Source organism: Ovis aries, chromosome 22, assembly GCF_016772045.2.
Source record: "Ovis aries strain OAR_USU_Benz2616 breed Rambouillet chromosome 22, ARS-UI_Ramb_v3.0, whole genome shotgun sequence".
NCBI lineage: Eukaryota > Metazoa > Chordata > Mammalia > Artiodactyla > Bovidae > Ovis > Ovis aries.
The window spans coordinates 22,627,939-22,655,884 of NC_056075.1; the positions used below are offsets into that span (position 1 = coordinate 22,627,939).

Sequence of the window (27,946 nt, forward strand, 5' to 3'; positions counted from 1 at the left end):
GGGATTGCTGAGTTATGTGGTAGTTTTATTCCTAGTTTTTATAGGAATCTCCATATATGTCACATTTTGCTTATCCATTTACCTCTTTATGGAAACTTGTTTCCATCTTTTGACTATTGTGAACAAAGCTGCTATGAAAATGCATGTCCAAATATCTCTTGAGCCTCTGCCTTCAACTCTTTGGGGCATGTACTTAGAAGTAGAATTGCTGGGTCATAAGGTAATTAAATGTTCAGGTCTTTGAGGAACTCCCAAATTGTTTTCTGTAGTGATTGTACCATTTATTGTCCTAACAGCAATGTATGTGTCAATTTTTCCACCTGGTATTCCAGGTATTCTCAACAATACCTGCTGCTGCTAAGTCATTTCAGTCATGTCCAACACTGTGTGACCCCATAGACAGCAGCCCACCAGGCTCCCCCGTCCCTGGGATTCTCCAGGCAGGAGTATTGGAGTGGGTTGCCATTGCCTTCTCTGCAACAATACCTAGTAGGTGTAAAAGCCCAAGGGAAATGCAAATCAAAACCTCAGTGAGATGCCATCTCATGTAGATGTGAAATGGCATCTCACTGAAGTTTTGATTTGCATTTCCCTTGGGCTTCTCTGGTGGCTCAGACAGTAAAGTGTCTGCCTGCAATGCAGGAGACCCAGGTATGATCCCTGGGATGGGAAGATCCCCTGGAGAAGGAAATGGCAACCCACTCCAGAACTCTTGCCTGGAAAATCCCATGGACGGAGGAGCCTGGTAGGTTGCAGTCCATGGGGTCGCAAAGAGTCAGACAAGACCGAACAACTTCACTTAATGACTGATATGGGTTTCCCAGGTGGCTCTAGCAGTAAAGAACCTGCCTGCGAATGCAGGAGACTTAAGGGACTGTGATTTCTATCCCTGGGTCAGAAAGATCCCCTGGAGGAGGGCGTGGCAACCCACTCCAGTATTCTTGCCTGGAGAATCCCACGAACAGAGGAGCCTGGCAGGCTACAGTCCATAGAGTTGCAAAGAGTTGGGCAGGACTGAAGCAACTTAGCACACAATGACTAATGATGTTGAGCATCTTTTCATAAGCTTATTGGCCATTTGTATATTTTCTTTGGAGAAATATCTATTCAGGTCATTTATTCATTTAAAACTGGATTGTTTGTCCATCTTTTTATATTTATCCTTCATTATATATTTAAAGCAGGTTTCTTATAGGCAACAATTGGGTCTTATCTGTTTTATCCAGTCTGTCTTTTAATTGGTGTATTTAGACTACTCACATTTTAAATGTTTTTTGATAAAGTTGGATTAATATCTACCATATTTGTGACTATTTTCTATTCTCTGCAATTCTTTGTTTCTTTATTTAAATATTCTCCTTTTTTCTTCTGTAGTTTTTTCTCTTCTCTAGTTTTAATCCAGCATTTTATATGATTTCATTTTCTCTCCTCTCTTAGCATGTTAATTATACTTTAAAAAAGCGTTAGTGATTTCCCTAAAGTTTAAAATATGCGTTTACAACTAATCTAAGTCTAATTCCAAATACACTATACCAGTTCATGAATAGTGCAGGTATCTTATAAAAGAATTATAAATCCCTCCTTCCTGTCCCTTATAATGTTGTCATTCATTTCAGTTATCTATAAGCTGTAATCTCCCAACACATTGTTGCTATTTTTATTATTGATTTATTTATTTTTGATTGCGCTGGGTCTTCATTGCTGTTTACAGGCTTTCTCTAGCTGCCTCAAGGAGGGGCTACTTTTCCTTGTGGTGCGTGGGCATCTCGTTGTGATGGTTTCTCTTGACATGGAGCACAGGCTTTAGGTGCATGGGCTTCAGTAGTTGCAGCTCGTGGACTCCAGAGCACCGGCTCAATAGTTGTGGTGCATGGGTTTAGTTGCTCTGCAGCATGTGGAATCTTCCCGAACCAGGGATCAAACTTGTCTTCCTATATTGGAAGGCAGATTCTTACCACTGTACCATTAGTGAAGTCCTGTTGCTATTTTTGAATAGTTGTATATTAGATCAATAAAATGAAAGATTTTATATTCACTTATTCCTTCTCTAATGCTCTTTTTTTTGTTATATAGATGCAAGTTTCTGACCTATACCATTTTACTTCTCTCTAAAGAATATCTTTTAATGTTTCTTGCAAGACAGGTCCACTGGCAACACATTCCCTTGGTTTTTGTCTGGAACATTCTTTTATTTTTTCTTCACTTTTAAACATAATTTTGCAGCAATGAAGACCCAGCACAGCCACAAGTAAATAAAATAAAAATAAGCAACAACAACAACAATAATAAAAGAACCTGGTAGAGATTCTGAAAGAAAAATATATGAAAGTTTGTGGGCCTCTTATAATTAGGCCCTCTGCTGCTGCTGCTGCTAAGTTGCTTCAGTTGTGTTTGACTCTGTGCAACCCCATAGATGGCAGCCCACCAGGCTCCTCTGTCCATGGGATTCTCCAGGCAAGAATACTGGAGTGGGTTGCCATTTCCTACTCTAGGGGATTTTCCCAACCCAGGGATAGAACCTAGGCTTACTGTACTGTAGGCAGATTCTTTACCGCTGAGCCACCTGGGAAGCCTAGAACTGAAGATTAACTTTACTTAAAACAATTAAGGTGATGCTGATCAGACCACTGCATGGCCAATTTTAAGATGACTGTAAGAGCCGACTGCTATTTTTGCACATAGTCCCCTCCCTCCATCTATGAAAGCTCTTGCCCTCTGATGTCAGTGGGGTAGGAGTTGGCCTTGGGATAGAAGTCTACTCCCTCCCTACCCACCCCCCATAGCTGGCATCCGAAATAAAGCAAATTTTCCTTTCCACTAGTCTTGCCTCTTCACTGGCCTTTGAACAGTAAGCAGCTGAACCCCACTTTCATTTACACAAACATACATTTTTATACATAGACGATATATGAAAGGATCCACAAGAAACTGGTAATTGTGGTTGCCTCAGATACGACTGGGAGAAGGCAATGGCACCCCATTCCAGTACTCTTGCCTGGAAAATCCCATGGATGGAGGAGCCTGGTGGGCTGCAGTCCACAGGGTCACTAAGAGTCAGACACAACTGAGCGACTTCACTTTCACTTTTCACTTTCATGCATTGGAGAAGGAAATGGCAACCCACTCCAGTGTTCTTGCCTGGAGAATCCCAGGGACGGGGGAGCCTGGTGGGCTGCTGTCTATGGGGTCGCACAGAGTCGGACACGACTGAAGCAACTTAGCAGCAGCAGCAGGAGATACGACTGAGTGACTGAGAACGCACTGGGAAAAAGAACTAAGGATAGAAATGGGAGAGAGAGAGTTGATTTTGTCAGTTTACTTTTTATTCCTTTTCACTTTTTTACAACTTACTTTAACTTCGTGTGTGTGTATATTTGTAATGGGAAAAAATGCCATTGTGTCCTCTATTCTGATTAATTTCAGAACACTTTCTGGACATGGAAAGAAGAATGGTAAAACTTGGTGTCAGCTGTGGGAATAGTGGCCCATGTTCCAGGCATGATTTGACAGTAGTCAAAATTATAGAGACAGAAAGTAAAATGGTGTTTATTAGAGTCTGGAGGTGCAGAAGGGAATGATGAGTTATCGCTTAATGCATACTGAGTTTCAGTTTTGTGAAATGAAAAGAATTCTGAAGATGGATGATGTTGATGGCTGTGCAACAATATAAATGAAGTTCATACCATTGAACTGTGCACTTAAAAATGGTTGAGCTGGTAAATTTTATGTCTATTTTACCACAATGTAAAAAATTGGAAAAAACCCCACAAGACAGTTATTAACATTTTAAAGTACAAATATATAGAACTTTATAATAACAGAAAAAGAACTATTAATGACAGTGAAGGATAAGTTAAGGTTTTCCCAGATTTTAAACGAGCCTAAAGAACTTATTGCTATAATAGCAGACACGCCCTAAGGAAATGCTAAACAGTTGTTCCAACTGAAACAAAAAGAGAGTAACTAAAAACTGTACAAAGAAATAAAGAACACCAGTAACTGTACCTACATAGTTAGGTGTAAAATCCAGTACTGTTGTATTTTTGGTTTGTTTCTCTTTTTTCCCTGTATGATTAAGAGACAAATGCAAAAACAACAATTATCTATGTGAATGGGCACACAATGCTTACATATGTAATTTGTGACAGTAACAACATAAGGAAGGGAGGATGAAGCTGTGTAAGAGCAGAGTTTTGTATACTCTTGAGGCTAAGTTGGTTTAATTCAAACTAGATTATTATTAACCGGAGCTGTTACCCCTAACACCCGGCCACTAAGAAAATAACTAAAAACAAAATCAGAAAAAGAAATGAGAAGAGAATCAAAACAGTGCACTAGAAAAAAATTAAACACAAAATAAGGCAGCAGCAGGAACTTCCCTGGTGGTGCAGTGGTTAAGACTCTGAGTTTCCAATGCAGGAGCTGGTGTTCAATCTCTGGTTGGGGAACTAGATCCCACATGCCACAGCTAAAGAACCTGTATGCCACAACTAAGACCCAGTGCAGCCAAATAAATAAATAGATATTTTTTAAAGAGATAAAGCACAATAGAGTCACCCCAGTGATGTTCCTATGTGTTCAGGTAGCTGAATTTGAGTGCACCATCCTTGAAAAAACAAAATACAGTGTGAATAGAAAGACTCATCACTGCCACCCCCCACCCTTTTCTAAAAATAATTCATAAGAAAAAATCATTAATATTTTACAAAATTAGTTTCACCCAAGGTTCACACACGGAAGAAATAGCTAAGACATAACATCATAAATTCTCACTGTGAAATCACAATAGAATCTGATATATTCTGAGTATTTGCAAGTTGGGAGAGAGCCTCAGAGATTATATTACTCATCCCCTCACTGTAGAGATGAAGTAGGTCACTGAGGCCCAAGAAGGTCTAGTGTGGGACCTTGGGGGCTAACCCCAGGGGCAGAGCCTGGGTAGAATGCAGGCCTCCTGAAACTCAGCGTTCCCTCTACTCCTTCCTCTTTATCAAAAGTAAACATGCTGCTGCTGCTGCTAAGTCGCTTCAGTCGTGTCCAACTCTGTGTGACCCCAGAGACAGCAGCCCACCAGGCTCCCCCGGCCCTGGGATTCTCCAGGCAAGAACACTGGAATGGGTTGCCATTTCCTTCTCCAGTGCATGAAAGTGAAAAGTGAAAGTGAAGTCGCTCAGTCGTGTCTGAGTCCTAGCGACCCCCTGGACTGCAGCCTACCAGGCTCCTCTGTCCATAGGATTTGCCAGGCAAGAATACTGAAGTGGGTTGCCATTGCCTTCTCTGAAAGTAAACATAAAATTCACCAAATGATAAAGTGCACATGCTAACGTGGGCAAGTTAAGGGCTTCAGTCGTATCCAACTCTTTGTGACCCCACGGACTGTAACCTGTCAGACTCCTCTATCCATGGGATTTTCCAGGTAAGGATACTCCAGTGGGTTGCCATGCCCTCCTCCAGGGGATCTTCCCCACCCGGGGGTTGAACCTGCATCTCTTGCATCTCCTGCATTGGCAGGTGGGTTCTTTCCCATTAACTGCCACCTGAGAAACCCCACACAAGGTGGTGCAGATTAGCAATTTGGTCTGCAGTGTGATTTCTTTAGCCATCAGTCAGCTATGTAACCCACCTTGGAGTGGGAATTTTCATACGCGATTGTTCAGCACTCTGAGGGAAGACTCATACAGGTTAAACACTGCTTCTTGGTGGACTCAGGAAGACTTCATGGCTCAGCCTGTGGCGGGCAGGCGGTCAGATGCACAGCAGAATTCCAGGTGTGTCCTGGCTTCGAGCAGCATAGCGATATCTGTATGGTGCATGCAGGATAACCTTTCTTCATCCGGTCTTTCCCCAAAGGAGGGCCTTTTGGATTAATCATTCCTTTAACAAAATGGTGAACGGTCCACACCAGTCTGAAGTCCACTCCTAGGCGTCCTTACTATATTGATATAAACCATAACCATTATGAGGAAAGGCGTTAGCAGACACAGTCTCCGTGGTCTTTGGTGTTGGTCATGGGAAACTCGCCCTGTCAAAAGTTGGTACAATGTTGGCCTTTTGGCTACAGTTTCTTGCCCCAGGGGAAATGTCTAGTTTGCAGACCTCCTCGACAGCAGTATTCCCACTCAACTTTCATGGGTAACCACTTCCCTGCCCAGGTGCAGTGCCCAGTGTGGTTTCAGGAGCCCGGGTGATCTGGCCTGGGTCAAACAGTAGAGTCGGGCCCTTCTGGGTGTCTCCAGGTAATGCCTTTAACAGGTAACCACCAGGGAGCATCTGTAACTGCCTGTTGGCTATCAGACCTCCTGTGCTCACTCAACATCTCTTCAAAGCCAAAGGAGTCAGCAAACCTGTCATGTTTTGTCAAACAGCTGGTTGAGTTTATAGCTTCTCAAATTTAGCCTTACTGACTTCATAGGCATCCTTGTAAAAAGCATCAGTAGCAACTCTCTTCACAGATGCTTCTCCATCCTACTTTATCTGAGGATCATCGGTGCCCATTGTAAATATTCTTGCAGGGATGGGGTCATTTTGGTGGGTAGAAACAGCTGCTCTCCAGGCCTCTTCTGAGTATAGGTATGCAACTCCCATCTGCTACAGACCCTGGGGCACTGGGGAATGCCCAAACTGCCCGAGCCTGTGAGGAACACCACACCCAGGCCTCTTGGCCTCCCACCAGCCAACCTGGGCCCCTCATCAAAAGCAGAGGCAACAAGAGGATGAGCTAGATACAGTTTTTGGTTTTTTGTTTTGTTTTTAAAAAACCTTAGATTTCCTTTATTCATCGGTCCATTTCTACAACAAATACATCCAAAACACTACATAATAAAATTATTTACAACATTTCCAAATGAGAAGATTCTTTCTGCCCTACGACTGCTATTCACACACAGTACTTCCACAGCACATCATGAGAAGATTACCCTGTACTCTAAACTGCTTAAGAAATGTGAAAACTAATAATGTAATTGCATTAGCTCTGCTCAATATGTGGCAACATTTTAGAAACCTTGAACTTCATCTTGCAACATCAAGAGAGTTCAATAACCGCTTTCCCCATTGTACTTTACGAAATAAGTTGCAGGGACTAGGAGAAGGACCACATTGTCAAAATAACTAACCATATAGAAATGGATTTAAAAAGTCACAACTCAAAATCACTTTTTGTAAATTTCACACACATTTACAAATATCACGTTGTCATCCAGCTTGTTTACTCGGATTTTCTTTGCTTGGATTGCACCACATTGGTTATGTCTTTAGTAGACCTAGAGGCTGAAGCACAGAGGATGGCTCACCATGTCCATTTTCCATATTCTCAGAAGCCACAAGCTGGCTCTTCAGTTTGGGCATTTCTTTGGCTTGGAGTTTTGGACTTTTCAATTACCTCTTTGGGCTCACTGTTCTGTCCAGACACTATGGCAGCATTTGCCTTGAGTTCTAACCTGGGAACAGACCCCTGTAGTGCTGTGGCTGGAGTTTCCTTTGGGACTAAACTCTGTGAAGGGCCTGGTGGTCAGCTTGAAAATTCTGGCGGTTTAGGGCCTGAGTTTTCCAAGCTAGTTCCTTGTTTTCCAGGTAATGGCTGCTTATCAGCCTCCTCCAGACCAGCTGGGTGAGTATCTGGAGTGTTTGGATTCTGCTAACTATTTTTCTTCTACCAAGGGGGTTTCTTCTTCAGTTTATTTGCATTGATGTTACTTTGCTTATTGTTTACCCCAAAATTGCCTGCAGAGATATCATTCTGCAATAAGTTGACCAACAATGGGTTTGTTAGTGTGACATCCTTATTGACTGGGAAGCCTAGATTCTGACCACAGAACATCTGATTTCCATTGGGTGCACCAATGAAAGGTGCGCTGAAAGGCATCCCATGGCCGGAGAAGTAGTTTCAGGAGGCACTGTTTCCCTGCATGGCCTGCACATGGGGGTGGGGGCATGGTACTTTGTTGCATGCTAACATCAGGCATCATCTGAGACGAGCTATCATTATTTGCTATAGTAGCAGGATCACCATGCTGCTGGGCCATACAGGTATATGTATGTGTGTGTGTGTATGTATATATCTAATTTATTTATTGGCTGTGCTGTGTTTCCATTGCTTCACAGGCTTTTCTCCAGTTGTGGTAAGTGGGCACTGCTTTCTAGTTGCAGTGCACAGGCTTCTCATTGCAGAGATTTCTCTTGTTTTGAAGCACAGGCTCAAGGGTGCACGGGCTTCAGTAGTTGTGGCACATGTGCTCAGCAGTTGTAGCTCCCGGCCTCTAGAGAACAGGCTCAATAGTTGTTGGGCCATATAGTTTTAAATATTGTTTTTCTTTCACATTACTTTGCAAACATGGTTTTGTGTTTCTCCATGTACTGGCAGCAGCAAGCTGTTTTATAATATTAGTATTTAATCATTGAAGTTTTCACTAGGGGGTTGTTTGCAGCTTTTTTGAGTCCCAATGATGTGTTTTAGTACATAGAGATTTTTTTTTCTTTTATTCTGTTTCACTGGCTTTTAAATTACTAGATGAGAGATTGGGTCAAAAGAAAGCCAGTTGGCTCTTGCCAAATGTTACCTAAGTGTGCCTCTAGAAGGATTATTACCTGGCCCCTAGACAGGTGTGAATATATCTGTTTCCCAAAGCTTGGACCAGCGTTGGGTATCTAATTTTTACTTGGTTTAATGGTTGTTATTTGGAACCATACTATACTTACAGTCTTTAATTTGTATTTCCCTAATTACTAAGGAAGTTGAGTCTTTTTAAAAATAAATATATTGTTTATTACTTGTTTATCCTGTTAGGTGCCTACTCGATTCCAAGCAACAGACATTCTGAGTGCCCACTCTGTGCTAGGAGCTGTGTACATCCCTCAAAGGGGCAGAGACCTAATAAAAATGATCCTTTGGAATAGGGTGGGGGAACCAGGATAGTATAGGAAATATAAGAGTAGCTGTACTCTCTCAGTAGAAGCACAGTCCTGGCAAACTGCTTGGGGAAAGGCCTGTGGGTGGAAGACAAAGAAGGGAAGGGTTGACTCTGCCTGAAAAAGATTAGGCTTTTGCATGGTAGGTGACTTTAGAGCTAGGGCTGAATAAGATTTGTCCAGCTGAGAAAATGATGTATGGGGAGAGGGGACAATATGAAGAGAGGTCAACAGGTTGAAAAGTCTGATAATATGGTGGTTGTGTTATGGGGCTGTGACTCTTCCATTATAGCTAAGACATGGGATGCTGGAGCTGAGGAATGATGGGACATTGGCTGGAAAGGAAGAGTCAGGACTAACCTCAGGAATCCGACCTTGCTCCTGAATAATTTTTTTTTTTAAGTATTTATTTATTTGGCTGCATTGGGTCTTGGTTGTGATACAGGCAGTCTTTATTGTGGCACAGGAGCTTAGTTGCTTCACAGAATGTGGGATCTTAGTTCCTAAACCAGGGATGGAACTCCTGTCCCCCCACATTGGAAGGTGGATTCTTAACCACTGGACCACCAGGAAAGTCTCGAATATTTTGTTCTTAAAGAGGAATGACAGGAGCTATTGTATGTTTTAGAAAGAAGTTTCTGGTAGGTGAAGAATCTGCCTGCCAATGTAGGAGATGCGGATTCGATCCCTGGGTCAGGAAGATTCCCTGGAAAAGGAAATGGCAACCCACTCCAGTATTTTTGCCTGGGAAATCCCATGGACAGAGGAGTCCAGCGGGCTATAATCCATGGGGTCACAAAGAGCTGGACATGAATTTGCAACTAAACAGCAATTTTGGTATTTAATAAGAGGTAGACATATTCCTTGCCTTTATAGAGCTCAAGGACTAGTGGGGGAAACAAGTGTTAAACAAGAAATCATAATTATAAGCTCTCATTGAATGAAATGAGTCCCTGTATGGGCCACTCTCTTCTTTGCTTTCTTGGTGGCTCAGATGGTAAAGCGTCTGCCTACAATGAAGGAAACCTGGGTTCAATCCCTAGGTTGGGAAGATCCGCTGGAGAAGGAATTGGCAACCCACTCCAGTACCCTTGCCTGGAAAATCCAATGGACAGAGGAGCTCGGTAGGCTATAGTCCATGGGGTCTCAAAAGAGTTGGACATGACTGAGTGACTTCAATTTAAAGAAAGAAATGTCACGCTATGAGAGCAATTGATATGTAACAGGGGTAGCAGACCAACTCCAAAGATCAGGGAGGGTTTCCCCTAGGAAATAATTTCTGGAGGGTTTTCTTCTGCTGCTCTTACACACACCTCTCACTCAAGTCTTACCATTAAACTTCACAGATAAAAGCAATGTAAAATATTTGAGAGAAACCCAGAACTGAATATTCATATTCTACATGCATTTGTAAACCTCCCCAAATGATTCACCCTGACATTCCCTTGTATCTAGTTTCCAGTATCCCTTCTTTGTAAAAAATGTTAAATTTCATTTTATTCATTTACTCATTTATTTTATTTTGGCTGCACTGAGTCTTCATTGTGGTGCACTAGCTTTCTCATTGCAGCACTTGGGCTTAGTTGCCATAAGGTATGTGAGATCTTAGTTCTCTGACTAGGGATCAAACCTCATCCCCTGTGTGGGAAGGCAGATTCTTAACCACTGGACTATGAGGGAAGTCCCCAAAGTATCCTTCCATTGACGTTACCTGACTTATAGACTGACCCAAACCTTGTGAGGCAGGCAGGCAAGTATGACTCTCAACATTTTATTGATGAGGAATGTTAGGTAACTTGCCTAAAATCATGGGACTAGTTAATATGTACAGGCATTTGAATCCAGGTCGTGTAATACATATGCGGAATTCTTTTCTTTTTCAAGAAAATTATTTTTTAATGATCTCAACAGGTGGTCACAACTATGTTATTTTTATTATTTTTTATTTAATTTTTTTGGCTGCATGTGTGGCATGTGGAATCTTAGTTCCTAACCAGCTTGCCCTCCCTGCGTTGGGAGTGCAGAGTATTAACCGCTGGACTGTCAGGGAAGTCCCTAGATGGAATTATTCTTGCATTGCTCATTCTTTTGTTTGTTCATTAATCCATCAAATATGCACTGATCACCTTCTGAGTGTCAGGCTATGTGTGAAGCAATCCATAACCACAAAAGGTTTTAAGCAGGAAAGTAACATGATCCAATTTAGGTTTTAGAACCTTCTTTTGGATGAGAGGATGGAAGGAAGTGGTTTTCAAAGTATGGTTTGAGGCCACACTGGGTCAGAGGGGTCTTCCAGATGGCGCTAATGGTAGATAACTCACCTGCTAATGCAGGAGATCTAAGAGATTTGGGTTTGATCCCTGGGTTGTGAAGATCCCCTGGAGGAGGGCATGGCAACCTACTCCAGTATTCTTGCCTGGAGAATCCCATGGACAGAGGAGCCTGGCGGGCTACAGTCCATGGGGTTGGACAGAGTCAGACACGACTGAAGTGACTTAGCATACATGCATGCACTGGGTCAGTGGCTCTGGGGTTGGTGATATGCCAGGTTTGGGTACTGTTTTTTTCCCCTAATGCAATAGAAAGTGCTATATTAGAGAAGGAAGTGTCAACTAATTATGAAGAGGTGCTGGCTGTAGTAATCAGGTGAAAGATGACACAAAACAGAGACAAAGGGATGTACTTGGGAGTCATTGAGCTAGTATGGCAGGACTTCCCACTCACCCTTAGCTCAGACAGTAGCTGAGAAGTGAAACTGGAATTCCTACCTACGTCCTCTGGTTACAGAGCCTGTGGTCTTATTGCACATAACCATTTATAGCCGCTTCATGATTTTAAATATTTTGTATTTATTTCTCTTAGCATTTGTTTTGCATATCTCCATCGTGTCTCAAACTGCCTTCAAGCCTTGTATTTGCCCCTCATTTTCATAAAGTCTAGGACAGAAATAAGAGACAGATGAGTAAGATCTTAAAATTTTTTTAATGTTTATTTATTTGGGGCTGGGTACACAGGCAAGGAAAAAGTAGATTTGATTAGATAAACATAGACTAGGGAAGAACCACAGGATACTGGGAGATGAGCATCACCTCCTCTTCTATAAACCCCTGGCAGTCTCCAGGAAGCCTGAAGACAATAATCCCAGAAGCCCAGAGGGTGACCCCACTTCCTTCCCAGGGTTATTACTGAGTATCAGGCTGGAGCCGGCAGGAATTCAGGAAGCTGTAAAGAAACAACAGCCTCAACAACCCACTCTCCAAACATCAACACCAACTACCTCGACAATAAAACTCGTTACAATTCATCTCCCTCCCACTTACAACTGCAGACCAGAAGGAAGCCTTCCAGAAGGAAGGGCTCTTTGCTGCCCTTTCCCCTCATCCCCAGCCTGGTTTTCTTCCCAGGGTCTGGGGAGGCGGGAAACTGACACCCTATCTCCGAATGGGGGCACCAGAGAAACGGGGGACACCTTCATTCTCTCCTCATTGCCAGATAGGTCAGAACTGAAACCAACTGAGGCAAAGGTTATTGTTGGCAGTGCCAGGAGAAGCCTGTCACACCCCAGTAACTCCAAAGCCACAGTGGCTAAACTAAGCACATCAGAGTTGAGGTGTGCGAGAAGATGGGAAGGTGGCGAAGGTCTAAGGTAGTGGGAGGCTTCTGGGGTGCTGTCCTTAAGAATGACCAATCAGAGAGCGGCTTGCAGCCCAGGGGCGGGACTGGGGGGTATCTTTGTTGCGATTGGATGAAGGCTGGGAGCAGGGAGGGGGCCGCGGCGCCTAGGACAGCTGCTTTGCAATTTCGCGTTATATACTGCGGTGGCCGCGGCTGTGGAAGCCGGCTGGACTGCAGCGCACGTGCCTGCATCTGAGGCTCTGGCTTGTTGCGGAGTTCCTTGGGTTCTGGATCTAGTCAGTCCTGCCCCCAAGGTTCTCTCCATCCTCCGTCCCCTAGCTTTCGTCCAGCTCCCGGCCTCAGCGACTGCAAAACGAAATGGTCACAACAGTGAATACCTCAGATGAAATAGAGCAGATGTTCCAGCCCTACAACTTCGAGCTATTCCGGGACATGAGGCCCTTTTTGGAGGAGTACTGGTGAGACTCGTAGAAGGGGAAGGGCCATGTTAGGGGCCCAACTCTGATGACCGCTATTTGGGGGGATTGGTGGAATGGGGGAGGGCGAGACAGAATGCCCACAGAGATTTTGCTAAGGAGTAAATGTATCGGATTCCCCAGTACTGGCTTCACGTCCCTGTTGTCCAAGGTACAGGTAGTGTGGCACCTCAAAGAGGTTAGATCTGGAAGAAAGAAAGGCAGAAATAAGAAGATGGGATGAAGAATTTGGGAGGAGAAAGAAACCAAGCGGGGAAAAGTGTAGTGAGAACTGGTCTCTGAAGAATGGGGTTGATCTGAACTCCTACTCCCACCCACCTTATAGACGACTCTCCATCCTTTGTGGCTGCATGTGTGCGCATGCGTGCATGTGCTGATGCCTGAGGACTGCTCTTCACAGTTATCATCTTATTCCTCAAATGTTCCATCATCCCTGCTTGTGGAGAAGGAGGCAAAATCTGGATACTCTTCCAAAATTTCCTCAGACTTTGCCCTAGAGCCCCTCAGAGCTCCAGCCAATTTGCTATGACCAAACAGGCAAAAGCTATTGCCACATTCTTTGTACATCACAGCCTTGGATTGCTTCTAGAAATGGACCAGCAGCTGTCACCCACTCCCAACCCCAGGAACCTTGGTTATAGCTGCTGCCCTGTGTAAAGTACTTTACATATATTAACACTGTCAGGAGAGGAGTGTTATTCCCCTCTTACAAATAAGGAAACTGACCCTCAGAGAAGGAAGTAGGTTTCCCAGTGTCACACAGCTAGTAAGTGGCAGAAGTAGGATTCCAATCCAGAGCACTGACCTGGAGGTATGAGTGGGCATTCCTCTAACCAGCTCCCACCCATAAGCCCATCCGCTCTGCCTTCTGCCTGCCAGGGCAACCTCATTCGCCATAGTTCTGATCTACCTGTTGCTTATCTTCGTGGGGCAAAACTACATGAAGTCACAGAAGGGCTTCAACCTGCAGAGACCTCTCATCCTTTGGTCCTTCTGCCTTGCAGTCTTCAGGTAAGACTTTCCCCACTCCAACCTATCTTATAGACCCTAGACCCTCATTCTATCCCTAAAAGCTCTCTAAAAACCTCAATTGCATCAACTGCCCAAGTTGCCCCCTAACTCTCTCCTTATTCTGTTCTCTCAGCTCTGACTCCTCTCCCCAGGTTCCACTCACCTGTTTTCCTTCTTCTCCAGTTCCTAGACTAGTAGTCTCTCCTCTCTCTCATGAGACCTCTTGTGCTCATTGAGTCTGGATAATTCCAACAATTTCCCCAGCCTCTAATACTCTCTGCATCTAACACTCTCTCCCAAGACCTTCCAATAACTTCCCCAGCCCCTTCTTCCCATATTCCCCCCAGACTCCTTTGATCACCCCTATCCTGCCACCTGTCTCCTTCCAGGCTCCTACCCATCCTATGAACCCTACTCCCTAGTTCAGTTTTCAGTCTCAGCCTCTAGCACTCCCTGGTCCCTCCCCAGCCCTCATGTCTTCTATCTTCTAGATTACTGGTTGGCTTTACCAAGTTGGCCTTGGGATCTCAGAAGCTGTGACCCCTTTGGAAGGGTGGGGAGGTGGTGGAACTTGGATCAGTGACTTGACTAGGCCAAGGGTTAAGGTGCCTGGGAATGACCCTTACACCCTTTTCCTCTGTTCCATTTCAGTATCTTCGGGACAGTGAGGATGTGGGGCTACATGGGGACCCTGCTACTTAGGGGGAGCCCAAAGCAAACTATATGCTTCTCCTCCTTCATCAACAGTCCCATAATCCAATTCTGGTCCTTCCTGTTTGTTCTCAGCAAGGTCGTTGAACTTGGTGAGTGGCAAGGCTTTGTCTCTCTGGTGTCCAGTCAGTTGCATCCCTCCTTAAGCCCTCCCCTTTACCCATCACATGGAGAGTTCCTTCCCCACCCCTGGGTCCTAAAAACATCTCTCACCCAAGCCCCTCTTCAGATTCTCTGCCATAAAGACCCGTCTCCCTGTCCTGAAAATTCCCCCTGTGCCCCTACATCAAGTTCGGAGGGTGGTCCCAACACTGGGTGATATGTCAGCTATGACTCCTCATCTCCCAGGAGACACAGCCTTCATCATCCTGCGTAAGCGGCCACTCATCTTTGTGCACTGGTACCACCACAGCACAGTGCTGGTGTACTCGAGCTTTGGATACAAGAACAAGGTGGCTGCAGGCGGCTGGTTCATGACCATGAACTTTGGTGTACATGCCGTCATGTACACCTACTACACTCTGAAGGCTGCTAAAGTGAAGTCCCCCAGATGGTTTCCCATGCTCGTCACCAGCCTGCAGATCCTGCAGATGTTTATAGGAGCCACTGTCGGTATCCTGGCTTATATCTGGAGACAGGAAAAGGGATGCCACACCACAGAGGAACACTTCTTCTGGTCCTTCATCTTGTATGCAACCTATTTTGTTCTCTTTGTCAAGTTCTTCCACCAAAACTACATAATTCCCAAGATCAAAGCCAAGACCAAGAGCCAGTGAGTGGTTGGAGAAAGAGAAGAAGCCTCAAGCCCTCTCTCCTCCCCAGGGGACTGAGGGGCTGAGCTTAGGTTTGAGGGAATGATTAGGAAGCCTTTCCTATATGGTTTCCCCATGGGATGTATACTCCAAGGTGGCAGGAGATGATGACAGTCAAGAACTATCACCCCTGGGGTGGGGATGTGATCTAGTACTTTGATGTTTCTGTTGTTAATGTGAAGGCCAAGCAGGCCCTGGGATGGGGGTGGGACTAAGGAGGCTCCCCCAAACTGAGTTATTTATGTTTCCAGAAATCTTTCTCCTTCTTGCTCTGTTTTTAAATTAAAGACTCCAACAAGGTTTTCAGGGTTTGGGGATTTACAGGAAGGAGGGGACTGCTGTGATGGAGGAGGGCTGCTGGCAATCGGATGATGAGTGGGTGAGAAGCTTACAACAGTGTGTGGAAGGCTGAGAGTCACACACAGAGACACTCAATAAGAATCCTAGGCCTGGTAGGCACTTAATAAATGTCTGTTACAGACCAGAATTTTATTGCTGTTAGAGGCAAAAGCCCCTCATAGGAACAGTGAGAAACAGATGCGCAAAGGTGGAGTAAATTTCTAAAGTCGTTGGCTTCCTAAATTGCAGAATTGACACTTGACTTCAAAGCTGACCTTCCAGTTATCCTCCTTGAGACCACGAGGCGGCGCTGCAGTACCAGCTTTGTCCAAGCCATACACCGCCCACCTCCCCTACACAGACACGCACGCTTCGTGCGCCGCTTGGCTCCGGGAATCCCCAGGCTTCTCCATTCTGGGGTTGAGGGGTTGAGGGGTTGAGGACTGAAGCTCTTGAAGCCTGGACCCGCACATCTTTCCTGTAAACCCAGCTCTCCTTTAAAAATGGGGAAGGATGAGGGGAGGGAGCTCAACCGAAACTCTGAATCACCAGGCCTCTGATAGTCCGCGCACGTTTATTTCATTTATCTTTGAAAACCAGGGAGAGGGAGTCTGGAGAAGGCTAGGTGGGCCAAAGGTGAATTGGCCCCCGGGGAACTGGTCCCTATTCCTGGCCTTAGTCCCAGGGTCTCGGACTAAGGGCCCAGTCCACCCCTCAGGCCTGGGGGTGGGGGAAGGCTCTCTCCTGAACCTGCCGCCTCCCCAACCCCGACTGCCCAGCTCTCCTCTCAGACCCCGAGGGCGGGGGCAAGCCAGTCAAAACGACCCCAGTCCGTCGAGGCCGTGAATTACCGCCCCACCCTCAGGGATGATCGGCGGGCAGCGCCCTTCAGACGGGCCGTTCCACGGCGTACTGGCACGGACTGAGGTTGGCGGCCGGCGGCGGCCCCGGCACGGTGGGATAGCTGAAAGAGGCGTGCTGTTTGGCCTTGAGCCTCAGGCTGGCCAAACTCGAGTTACACGGGTCCCGATATACGTAGGGGGAGGAGGCCGCGGCGGCTGCTGCGGCTGCGGCCGAGGCGTAAGGGCAGGACACGGCCCCCGAGGACACCGCGGCAGGAGCCAGCCCGGGGGGCCCCCCGCCTAGGCCCTGCAAGGCCCCGGGCCCAGGCACGGTGCCTGGGGCGGTCGCGCCCGAGGGCACAATGGAGGCGGAAATGGAGCTGGGTGGCGAGAAGACGGGCTGCGAAGCCAGAGGCCCCACGTTGACCGAGTTGAAGGCGAACGGGAAGGTCTTGGCGGCGAGCGGCGGGCCGAGGGCCTTGGGTGGCCAGTTGCCGTACGAGTAGCCGGGGTACACCTCCTCGTAGGGCGGCACCAGCCCCCCGAGCGGCGCCGCGAAGCCGCCCTTGCACAACTCCGCCTGCTGGCTGCGCTCGCGCTTTCTCCACTTGGCGCGCCGGTTCTTGAACCACACCTGCGGGCGTGGGAGGAAGGTCGTCAGGACCCGGACCCCCAAGGCGGCTGGTGGACCGGTCGCCCAGGTTGGGGGGTTCCAAGCGGGGTCCGGTGCCGGGCGGAGTATAAAGATGAGGTGGCTGGAGGAGAATGGGGTGGTGGAGCAACGGCCCGGGGTGGCGCATGCGGGACGGAGTCGGGGGTGACAGTATCGGGGGTGGCGGGGACAGCAGGAGGGGGTCTAGGAGAGGTGAAGAGAAGAACCAGAGATAGTGCCAGGGGAGAAAGCGCTGCGTCTAGGGCGAGAGAGTGGAGGAAGAGAAGAAATTGGAGGTTAGTGGAAAGAAGGCCGTGGAGGCAGCGGGCCTGGGCGAGGGACGTCGGGTGTTGGGTCGGAGGAAGAGGCAGGCAGGGCAGAATTACAGGCTGCCGTTTCCGAAGCTGCTTGCTGAGCGGCCCGCGAGAGGGAGGCCCGAGGTGGAGGGGAGGGTGGTGGTGGAGGGGGACCGCCGGGGTTGCGTACCCGCACGCGGGCCTCGGTGAGGTTGGTCCACACGGCGATCTCTTCGCGCGTACTCATGTCGGGGTAGCGGTTCCTCTGAAAGGTCGCCTCCAACTCCTGCAACTGCTGGCTGGTGAAGTGCGTGCGCTGCCGCCGCTGCTTTTTCTTCAGCGAGCCGTCTTCGGGGGAGCCGCCAGGGAGCGAAACCGAGGCCTTCTCCGAATCTGGGAGCCGGGGTGGGGGCTGTCACAGCACATCCTTGCCTGAGCAGATTCCCTGGCTCGGGGACTTCCTCCTTGGGCGCCTCCCTCCCCCACTCGCACCCGGGCTCCCACTCCCGGGTCCCACCCGGTTAGGGATGGAGCTTTTATTTCCCCCACCCCCAGAAGGGGGCGCGCTCACCGCTGTGCTCTTGGCCCTTGCAGCCGTGTTCAGGGAGTGGGGGGTGGGGAGTGCCCGCATCTGACAGCGAGAGGGCCGGGCTCCGGGCCTCTGCCTCGCTCAGCAGGCCGAACTCCATTGGGGGCTCGAGAACTCTGAAGGTAAGAGAAGACACAGACCAGGTTAATGGGAATAAAATCTCCAGGTTATCTGGTTCCCAGTACAGAAGTGTTTCCCCATCTTCCCCTTTCTCAGCCACCGACATAAAGCTATCCTTCTAATCTGAGGTGCCCTAGGTTAGAATGGGGAAACAGCAGCCTAAGTGGGGAAAGGTGCATACTCAGAGGTTTCATACACAGTTATACACACTAGACTTTGATTTGTTCCATGCTGGGCACCTAGAACCCTGCCTGGTACAGTTGGTGTTCAATAGATAATCATTGAATTAATGAAAACCTCACTATAGCACATTGCATACCACATACCACATCCTTAAAAAATCAAATTCCTTCTCACACGAATGCCCAAATATTCCCATAAACTCAAACGTGCCTCTCAGCCAGTCTGAACCTGTGTTATTCACTCTCCCATGGGACAGATTTGATTTTGAACCGGGCCTGATACTTTCCCTGTAAGGAGAATTGCTGCTATCATTTATGAGTACTGTCTATGGGCCTTCACCTCATTATTTCTCCTCACAAGAATGGTTCAATGTTAGGTATGATCACCCTTTTTTAGGTGTGGAAACTGAGACATGAAGTAATGATGAAGATCACAAAGTTTGTAAGTAGTAGAGTTATGATCTGAATCAGGTCTGTGAGATTCCTAAGATATACTTTTGTTTGCTTTTTCAAACTGTGTTCTTTGGGGTCCTCCCTGCCCTGCAAACTCCCTCAGGGACTGGAACTCAGGTCTAACCTCAGGGATAGAAATCTAGCCTGATCTTACTCAGGTCAGCTTCAACTAGGGCAGCCCTGCTTTCGTCGGTTTTATTTATGCTTTCTGGAGAGACTTCATTTGAAGAAAGGGTTCTGGGATCAAAAACAAGTTTAAGAATCTTGTCTGCTTCTGTACATTGCACCCCACGAGTCACCACTCTCTCCCACGCCCTCCTGCAGTCCCACCTCAGGCTGTGGGTGTAGGTTTCATAAAAGCCACTTCTGACCATTACTCCCCATGCCAAATCTCACCTGACATTGCCCAGGAGCCTGCCTGGGTCCTCCTCCAAGTCTCCCCCTGCAGGGTCCCCTTTTCTGCTAGCTCTCCCAGGCCCCCTCTGGTGGGAGGAAGGGAAAGGGACACTAGTGGGCTCAAGACTCCAGATGCCTCTTGGTCAGAGGAGAACCAATGGAGGCTAAGGACCAAGGAGCAGGGGTGAAGAGCTATGTAGGAGGGGTCCATCTGCCTCCCCATTAAGAGGGACTTAATGCAGGCTGTGCAAGGTGGCATTAATGTGGCGGATTAGCCTAGATAGAGACGTGTGTCACTTGGCTGCTCTGAATTGATTAGGAGCCTTTCTAAGAGAGGCGCAGATGGGCAGTAGCCTGTATTTGCACATGGTAATGCCCCCTCCAACCAGCTCAGACATGACAGCTGCCCCCCCAACCCCGCCCCAAGCTAGTTTGAGTGGGACAGAGGTCAAGGCAGGAGGCTGAGAAACAGTCCCTGTTCTTTCTACAGGCAGAGAGGACTAGACCTTGGACCCTTTCCTAGGGCTGGAGAAGCAGGGCTGAAGGGAACCCCAAAGGAAGGAGAGAAGTCAGGCCAGGGATGGGAGTGCTCAGCTTCCCTCGCCTTCCAGGTCTGAGGGCAGAGTCAGAGGCTTAGGAGTAGGCTGATGATGCTCCTATAGAAGGGAGAGGCCCTTGGGAGGGACCAGGAGCAGCCTAGACTAGTAGCTCTTCCCAAGTAGCTGCGGAGGCTTAGAACTAACAGGTGGAAAAAGGGGTGCTCTGAAATCTCTTCATACCCTAAGATGCCCTCAAAATTGCAAACCACACCCCTGACTTCTCCAGAGGCCCACAGGAGCAATGCAGAGCTGGGAAAAGAAGGACAGTTGGGTTTGCCTGTAGGAAAAGCTGAATTCCACCATTGCCATTCATCCTTCCAGTCTGCTTTGGCTCCAGACTTCCCATTTTCCAAACTCCCCCTTCCCCCAGCATTCCATACCTGTGTCTTGGTTTCACCCTTTATTTCAGCAGAGGGAGGCAGAGTGAGGAAAGATAACGGCCAGAATAAAAAGACGAGACTGAGAAAGCAGAGTTCAGGCTGTGTGTTCCCAAAGACAGACAGACACACATGCAGACAAATACAGGCCCCCTCTCAGACAAAATAAGCACTTGGACTTGGAGCTAGAGGCATACAAACACACACTCTCTCCCACACATGTGCCCCCACATTCAGGCAGACAGACACACACCGTCACACAGACTCCTCTCTCTGTGACAGGGACAGCTGCCTCGGCTGTTTTGGAGCTAGCCATTATCCCCCCCTCCCCCTTCCTGGCCCCTTTGAACCTCAGCTCTCAGTCCCAGGAACTACGGACTCTGTGGGGGAGGAGGAAGCCTGAGGAGCCAGCGAAGTGGTCTATGCTCAGTGGCTGCTGGGGATAGCCTGTTTGGCTGAGGTGGGGAGAGTATGAGAATGCTGGAAGAATAGTATGGGGTCGTGGTGGGGGCAGAAAGTGATAAGCCCCCTCATCCCGCTCCGACCGGGGAAAGTAATCCAGTATACCCCAAAGAAACTAGATTTAGATTCAAAGGATCTGAGTTCATGTCCTGGATCCTCAATTTACTAGCTGTGGGTCATACTTCTCTGGGCATGTTTTTTTAATCTGTAAAAGTAGGATTATAATTCCTTCTCTACCTCTCTTCAGTATTGTGAAGAGGTTAAAATAAAACATAACATTTAAAAATAAGTTGGGGTCAAACTCCAAGTTTTTTTCTCATTTATTGAAATAATGTTGGGCATTGAGTAAGGTGCTCAGGATAGACTCAGAAAGAAGGTATCATTTTTGTCTCTGCCTTTGCTTGACTGGTTCACCTCCCTAGATTCTGTCTCCCAGTGAAAAATTGCTCCGTGAATAAAGGTGAGTATGCTGCATTTTAGAGAGGGATGCATATGTGTGTTGTGAGCACTCTGTTCAAAACATAAAAGACCACCCAGTCAATAAGGAAATAGTCACATGGGTGGAGTAGCCCAAACTGGGAGCTAATCTGAGGACCCGGGATGGGTAGGAGAGGAAAGAATGAAGGCTTCAGACTCTTGACTGCGTTAGTAATAGCAGCAAGAGGAAAGGCAGCTGAGATGGGCCCTGCCTGTGAAGCTGAAAAAGCAGGAACACTAATGCTAGGCAGGCAACAGAGAGAGAGAGGGTGGGGGCAGAGGCCTCTAGCAGATTGTGTCCGGTGGGCTGGTCAGGCAGAGGCTGGGGGCGCCAAGCTGTTGTCTGAGCTGGAGACAGGCTGGCTGAGGATTAAGCTCCCCCAAACTGCTGGAGGTCGGGAAGCTGGGGAGTTGGGACTGCAGCCAGGGACTTCGCCTCACTCAATGGACAGGGATAAGCAGTAGGTATGGAAGCCACAGGTTTGGTTGATGCTGGTAGGATACACCAGGAAAGACCAGAGAGAGTTGAGAGATAACAGTGGCGCTGAGTCCAGGTCTTGGGGTAGGGGGCCTCCTGCCCCACCCCAGCCTTTCTGACACGCCCTGCAGGGGATAGACTCATGGCCCAGTACCACTGGTTTCAAGGTGACAATCCCAGCCCTAGGGAATAGAGGGCTTGCAGGTGACCTTTGACTCTGAGATACAGCATGGAATTACAGGAAGCTGTCATGGACCACAGTAAGAACAAAATATCCAAGATAATTAAAGTGGAGAATAGAGACTGCCCCAGAGCAGAGAGGCTATAGTGGGGAGGCCATGATTTCTAAGGGACACAACTTATGGCAAGAAAGTAACTTCCATGTGCACCCACTTTTGTCCTGAAGACAAAGGGTAGACCAGGGCCACAGCCAGAGAGCCCCCTAGTAGTTGTAAGTGGCCAAGGCACAAGGTACACTCTGGAACTGAAATGGAGAAAACCTTTTTCTTGCAGAGACTGAATGAAAAGGAAGATAAGAGGGGATGGAGTTGTAATGCTGTTGCTCAGCTCAGCCAGCAATAAGTTAGTGAATAGGTATAAACTAGAGCCCTAAACAGGATGGAACCTGAAACTAAAAGTGACACTCTTAAGTGGACACAGCCTCATGTACATTAGGGATGCTAGGCATCTACACTGTCTAGTCTCCTGAGTTGCTGTGAGCAAATGAAAGCAAAGGAAGACAGCCGTGGACAAGGTTCACAGCCCCAAGAGGAAACCTTAAGACTCAGGTGGAGGCATTGGTGATTTGATGCACTTACTTTATCAAGGGGTAAATCAGGGATCGGGCTTCCCAGGTGGCTCAGTGGTAAAGAATCTGCCTGCCAAGCAGGAGATGCAGGTTTGATCCCTGGGTCAGGAAGATCCCCTGCAGAAGGAAATGGCAACCCACCCCAGTATTCTTGCCTGGGAAATCCCATGGACAGAGGAGATACCCAAGAACAGTACAAGGGTACAAGACCCTAACTGCTAACAGCTTACAGTCTGGGGAGGCAAACAGAGGATAGGATAAAATGATGGACTGCATGGGACTGATTCTCAGATGGTGGAAGCTCAGAGACACAGAAGCCCATGTAAGGTGGCATCAAGTTTTGGGGCTCAGAGAATGTAGCTGCTCTGGAAATCAGAGAGGCAGAGAAGGTGGCGGAAGCTTCTAAATAAAAGAGCCAGTGTCTCAGTGGGGGTAATGGGAGATCATCAGGAAAAAATGGTCAGGCTGAGGAGGCATCCAATGAGGGGCGAAGGGTGGGGGTTCATATTTGATACCATGTAGGCTAGAGAATTCTCAGCTTTTCTATGAAAAATCCCTAAGACTAGTAAGAGAGAATATAGTATGGGAAACTAGGGGCACAACCTGAAACAGCTGCCGCCAGTATGAAATTTCTTTGAGATCTTCAGCCTTATGTTAAAATTGGAAGTAAATTTTGCATTCTATCCCACATTCATTTTTTAAAATTAATCTATTTATTTTAATTGGAGTTTAATTACAATATTTTAGAGATTTTTGCCATACGTTGACATGAATCAGCCATGGGTGTACATGAGTCCCCCATCCTGAACCCCCTTCCCACCTCCTTCCTCATCCCATTCCTCAGGGTCATCCCAGTGCACCAGCCCTGAGCACCCTGCCTCATGCATGAACCTGGACTGATGATCTGTTTCACATATGATAATATACATGTTTCAATGCTATTCTCTCAAATCATCCCACCCTCACCTTCGCCCACAGAGCCCCAAAGTCTGTTCTTTACATCTGTGTCTCTTTTGCTGTCTTGCATATAGGGTCATCGTTACCATCTTTCTAAATTCCATATATATGCGTTAATATACTGCATTGGTATTTTTCTTTCTGACTGACTTCACTCTGTATAATTTAATACAAAAATAGTATTTTCTCTTCAAATTTCCAAGAGACATCTTCAAGTGACATCACCGCACAGGAAGATGGGCCCAGTGTAGCCTGCAGAGTCATGCCACTCCCACTCCTATACTGCCCCTGCCCCCCTGCCCCAACTTGCTACTGAGAAGCAGTGCTCCAAGCAGTGGGAGTCACTGGAGGCATGTAGGCCAGAGAGTGACATAAACGCAGTATCTTTGGGATCTTTTTTGGGCAATGATGAGCAGAATGGATTGGGCAGGGGAGAAATAGGAAAGGGGAAACTATTAACTGACAGATGAAAAGTAAAGAAGGCCTCAGGGGAGGAAAAGTAGTGGAGAGCGTTCTAAGAGTGGCTTTCTCAGCCCATGTCTTTTCTTCTGTTTCCCTATCACTCATCATGGGTCCCTGTCAGTGACCAGAGACTACACACTCAAGATATTCCCAAAGCTCAGGACCTAGTTGCCATCTTCAGGCTGGTTGCCTCCCCTACATGCTAGGAAGCATCACTGAGATTGAATGGAGAAGAAAAGATTTGGGTAGTGTGTTTCTCTTATGCTCACCCCCAGCTTAGCTCCAGCATGCCTCCCTTTCCCTCCATTCCCGGACCTGGGTTCTGGGCCCATATTCACATCCTTGAGCTGGAGGCAGGGAGGGATCAGATCAGATCAGGATATTTGGTCTGAGAGAGTAGGCATTTGGGGAGTTCCCTAGAACTCTTCTCAGGGAGGGATGGGGATAGTGGCTGGCATCTGAAGTCTAGGATAGGGTGTCCCATCTGTCACTGAGAATCTTCCTGTGGCTGGACCACGGATGCTAGCAGGCTGATCTAAGGTTTGAGATGCACCCTTCCAAACGAAGATTCTGTGCTTACAGTGGACCTACAGTTTGAGCATAATAATACCAGTAATGTTTCTTATTTCTGTGTTTCTTCTCCATTTGCAAGGGGGCTTCCAAATACATGATTTCGTTGAACTCTTACAACCACCTTAAATGCCAGGAATGACCATTCCATTTCACCTCTAAAAAGATAAATTTGTCCATGGTTATAGAGATTGAAGAGGTTCTAATCCAGTTCTCCTAAGACCAGGGACTGAGCTCTTGCCACTCCTCACCCCCTCCACCCCAGCAACCGTTTGCGGCTCTAACATGCATTGATCCTTCCAAGCCCTTAAGGGATTCCATTTCTACTTCCTGCCTTTACCACCTCCCTGGAAATGAGCTCGGGAAGTTTGCTGCCCACTGTGTGCCAAGGAACATTTTCCCATTCATCCTGTGCTTGCATCATTCCAGTTCTAAGAGGCCCCCTCATATCTGGTTTCAGGATCTGGGGAGCAAACAAATCTGCTTATCTAGGTCTTGCCTTATTTTGTGGATTTCCATCCTATCTCACTTTCCAGAGGCTTAAACTTTCAAGTTTGCTGTCTCCAGCAGCCCCTAGCTCCTCCTTCTGCCACCATTCTCTGACCCTTCGATAGGTCCATGACATTCTTCCTAAGAGCCAGTGACCAGGCATGCAATCAGCTAAACAGCTTTATGCAGGGACAAGAGAAGGTTCTGTCCTTTGTTTCCAGCCATCTTTATTATAATGCCATTGCCTTTTTGGCAAAAGCAGAATCTAGGGCTATGGTCTTCAGAGAACCATCTGTAACGCCTTCCCTATTCCGTTACTGACTCAGATCCCTTAATTTCACCCATAATTTCAATATTTTCCAAAGACAATAGGAGCACAAGCCCCTTGAAAAGGGTATCAAAATGTGATGGGGAGTAACTGGGATGTGACTCTATATTTATCAAAAAGGGATGAGGGACAAAAGAGTTTGGAAAACAATGTCCTAGCCAGTGATAAATGAACTTTAAAATTAAGGAGTGGAGGTGGGAGTGTGGGGAAGACGTATGGGGAGTGTGGTGAGGGTGAGAAAGGTTGGAACCCACTTTGTTTAGATTACTCATTGCTGAATAATGCTGCACTTGTCCCCATGAAACTCAGTCGCCAAACAGGCTGTTTGCTTACTTACATAGATCAGGAGAGTTCCCTCTACTTTGTTCCCTTCAGCTTAACTGGGTTCTGGTTAAAGAGTTGGAGTCAGAGTGGGCGGTCATTGTATGGATCCAAAGAAATCAGGGCCCTCTCCTAGCTGTAGGAAAAGCAAATAAGGTAGTTGAGTAGGGCTGAGACATCCTTCCCAACCAGAGAAGGCAATCTGGGTCCTGTGTTGGATCCCAGTGTCTGGATCCCATGTGTCTCCCTCCCACCTCTCTCAGCCACCAGGGTGGTGGGGAGATTGGTGGGACTGAGGAAGCAAAAAGGGAAACAAGACCCCAGAGTTTGCTTTGCTAAAGGGCTGCAGTTTTCTCTTTAGGCCTGGGCTCCTGCCCACTGTGGGAAAGGAGACTCTAGCCTGCTGAAATCCAGGCAGAGTCTAGGGTGGGGTATCTGGTCAGCTGTACTGGAATTAGGGGTGACTGAGTTTGTGAGGGAACTGAAGCTGTCAGGGGCTTGTGCTAGGCTCCTCCTTGCTCCCCTCAGTGCCCGTTGTGAGTCATTCCTTCCTTTCCTACTTTTGGTTCCCACTAGCAGTCCCACCATTGCTCCCTCTCCACAAATCTGGACTCTAGAAGTCCGGGGTGATGCTCGGAACATGTCTAATCTAGTTTGGAGAGGGAATGTCTCCGGGTGCCACTCCAACCCAAGGCCAAGTATCAGCCTTCACTCTCGGTCCCTGCTCCCTGCCCCGTAGCCCCTAGCAGAGAGACAAGTTTGCAAAGTGTGAACTGGAATTCTAGGCAACCCACCACAGCGAACCCCACCGTATACGCAGCAGCTGGGCAGGCGCTGCGTGGTAAATGAACATGCCACTCGGCCAGGGACATTCTGTCCACCGCTGGCCGACAAAGCGCCTGCTCTAGAGAGACCAACCTAGCTTCCCCGGACATTGTGTCCGCTTTGAGAACCGCGCGCGGCGGACATTCCGTCCGATTCCCTGGCTTTCCCAGGTCGGCACCCATCAGGGCCCTGACACCCCAAGCGGACCTGCCAGACCCGCCGTCTGATCACTTGGACTACCCAACCTCGGCCCTGCAGCCCGCACAGCGGCCATCTGACACGGTCGCTGTCGGGTTCTCACAACACGGCTACTATCCCAACTGCAAAGCAGCTAGGAAGAAAAGCGTGTGCGACTAACGCACCCCTGCTCCCAGGCCCTGGCATCTGAGATCCAGCCCGGGGGCGTCTGGCATTGCCAACTGCCCCCTTGCTGGGCGGCCGCCGCCAGCTCCCCCCGCTGGCCACAACCCCTTTAGCACCCGGGCTGTCGGCCCCGCGCCCCGGGATCCCAGGGCGCTTCCTGATAATTGGTTTCCCAACGCTGCGCCGCTTCGCAGAACTCCTGTCCTGACCTCATGTCTCCGACTTCTCTTCGGATCCCTCGAGTCTTCCCCTACTAGGTTCCCCGAGTCCCGGCTCTAAGTTTCCCCTTTTCTAAGTCCTGGCCCCCGGTCTACAGTCCGTTCTCCCAGTCTCGACCTGCTCCTCAGGCACCGTTCTACAGTTCAGCAGCCCTAGGTCCTGTTTTAGGGATCCCGAAGTCCGGCCATGGCCCCTCTGCCCGGTAAGCCCCTGTCCCCGCATGGTCAAGCACTCACAGTGAGTCCCGCAGCAGGCAGACTCCCGGCAGCGGCGGCGGCGGCCGCAGTCTGGAAGGCAAGCAGGGGCCAGAGGCCGGGCACCCGGCCGGGGTGGGGGCCGCCCCCCTGAACCCCGGGCCGCCGCTCCGCTCCGGCGCTCCCGGACTCGCTGCGAGAGAGAAAGCCTCGCCGCGGACTGCCACCCCCCGCCAGCGCCCATTCACTTTATGGCAGCCCAGGGCGCCCCCAGCCAGCAGCGGCTAGCCGCGCGTCGGGCCCCGCCCCCTTCCAGCTGCACTGCCGGGGCTCCACCCTTTCCAGCTGTGAATTTTATGGCCCCGCCTTCGGGGGCGGGGTCCGTCCGGCGCGGCGCCAACAGCCCCGCCCCCTGGCCAATCGGAGGCGCGCCTCAGTAACTGGGCCACGCCCCTTCTCCACGTGGCTGAAACCGCGCTCGTGGAGAACTGCGTGAACTGGGTATCCCCACCGAGCTTGGGCGGGTAGGCTGCGAGATGGGGCCAGGCAACCACCCTGAGCGAAGTGGAACGGTGCGGGGGGATAGAGCCAGGTG

At 48.4% G+C, this 27,946-nt stretch overlaps 2 protein-coding genes and 1 pseudogene across 6 annotated transcripts; 1 reads left to right on the forward strand and 2 right to left on the reverse strand.

Annotated features, from left to right (window-relative positions):
* Positions 1–5,745: 5,745 nt before the first annotated feature.
* LOC101114482 (formylglycine-generating enzyme-like) lies at positions 5,746–7,347 on the reverse strand (annotated as a pseudogene).
* A 5,368-nt stretch (positions 7,348–12,715) lies between these two features.
* Positions 12,716–15,853, forward strand: ELOVL3 (ELOVL fatty acid elongase 3). Its single transcript, XM_012102841.5, has 4 exons — positions 12,716–13,001; positions 13,899–14,030; positions 14,682–14,833; positions 15,090–15,853. The coding sequence occupies exons 1-4, from the start codon at positions 12,901–12,903 to the stop codon at positions 15,515–15,517; spliced, it is 813 nt and encodes a 270-aa protein (XP_011958231.1). The 5' UTR covers positions 12,716–12,900; the 3' UTR covers positions 15,518–15,853.
* Positions 15,854–16,008: 155 nt separating this feature from the next.
* On the reverse strand, positions 16,009–27,604 carry PITX3 (paired like homeodomain 3). Of its 5 annotated transcripts, none has more exons than XM_060404413.1 (5): positions 27,394–27,604; positions 25,767–25,886; positions 18,254–18,387; positions 17,873–18,094; positions 16,009–17,368 (listed from the first exon to the last, which is right to left on the reverse strand). In XM_060404413.1, the coding sequence occupies exons 3-5, from the start codon at positions 18,311–18,313 to the stop codon at positions 16,781–16,783; spliced, it is 870 nt and encodes a 289-aa protein (XP_060260396.1). In that variant the 5' UTR covers positions 18,314–18,387; positions 25,767–25,886; positions 27,394–27,604; the 3' UTR covers positions 16,009–16,780. The 5 variants fall into 5 exon arrangements, with proteins under 5 accessions (XP_060260396.1, XP_027815950.1, XP_060260397.1 ...); NM_001178053.1 differs by having other exon boundaries at positions 16,466–17,368; positions 17,873–18,075; positions 27,394–27,555; XM_027960149.3 differs by lacking the exon at positions 25,767–25,886 and having other exon boundaries at positions 17,873–18,075.
* Between the last annotated feature and the right edge of the window lie 342 nt (positions 27,605–27,946).

What these genes read in the sequence shown, in the direction of transcription:
- ELOVL3 (XM_012102841.5), top strand. Translation starts at nt 12,901, where the DNA reads ATGGTCACAACAGTGAATACCTCAGATGAAATAGAGCAGATGTTCCAG. An exon ending in CCCTTTTTGGAGGAGTACTG is followed by an intron (nt 13,002 to 13,898) that starts GTGAGACTCGTA and finishes TCTGCCTGCCAG; the next exon opens with GGCAACCTCATTCGCCATAG. An exon ending in CAGCAAGGTCGTTGAACTTG is followed by an intron (nt 14,834 to 15,089) that starts GTGAGTGGCAAG and finishes CTCATCTCCCAG; the next exon opens with GAGACACAGCCTTCATCATC.
- PITX3 (XM_027960148.3), bottom strand. Translation starts at nt 18,497, where the DNA reads ATGTCGGTGGCTGAGAAAGGGGAAGATGGGGAAACACTTCTGTACTGG. An exon ending in CAAGGGCCAAGAGCACAGCG is followed by an intron (nt 18,076 to 18,253) that starts GTGAGCGCGCCC and finishes CCCGGCTCCCAG; the next exon opens with ATTCGGAGAAGGCCTCGGTT. An exon ending in TCACCGAGGCCCGCGTGCGG is followed by an intron (nt 17,369 to 17,872) that starts GTACGCAACCCC and finishes CCACGCCCGCAG; the next exon opens with GTGTGGTTCAAGAACCGGCG.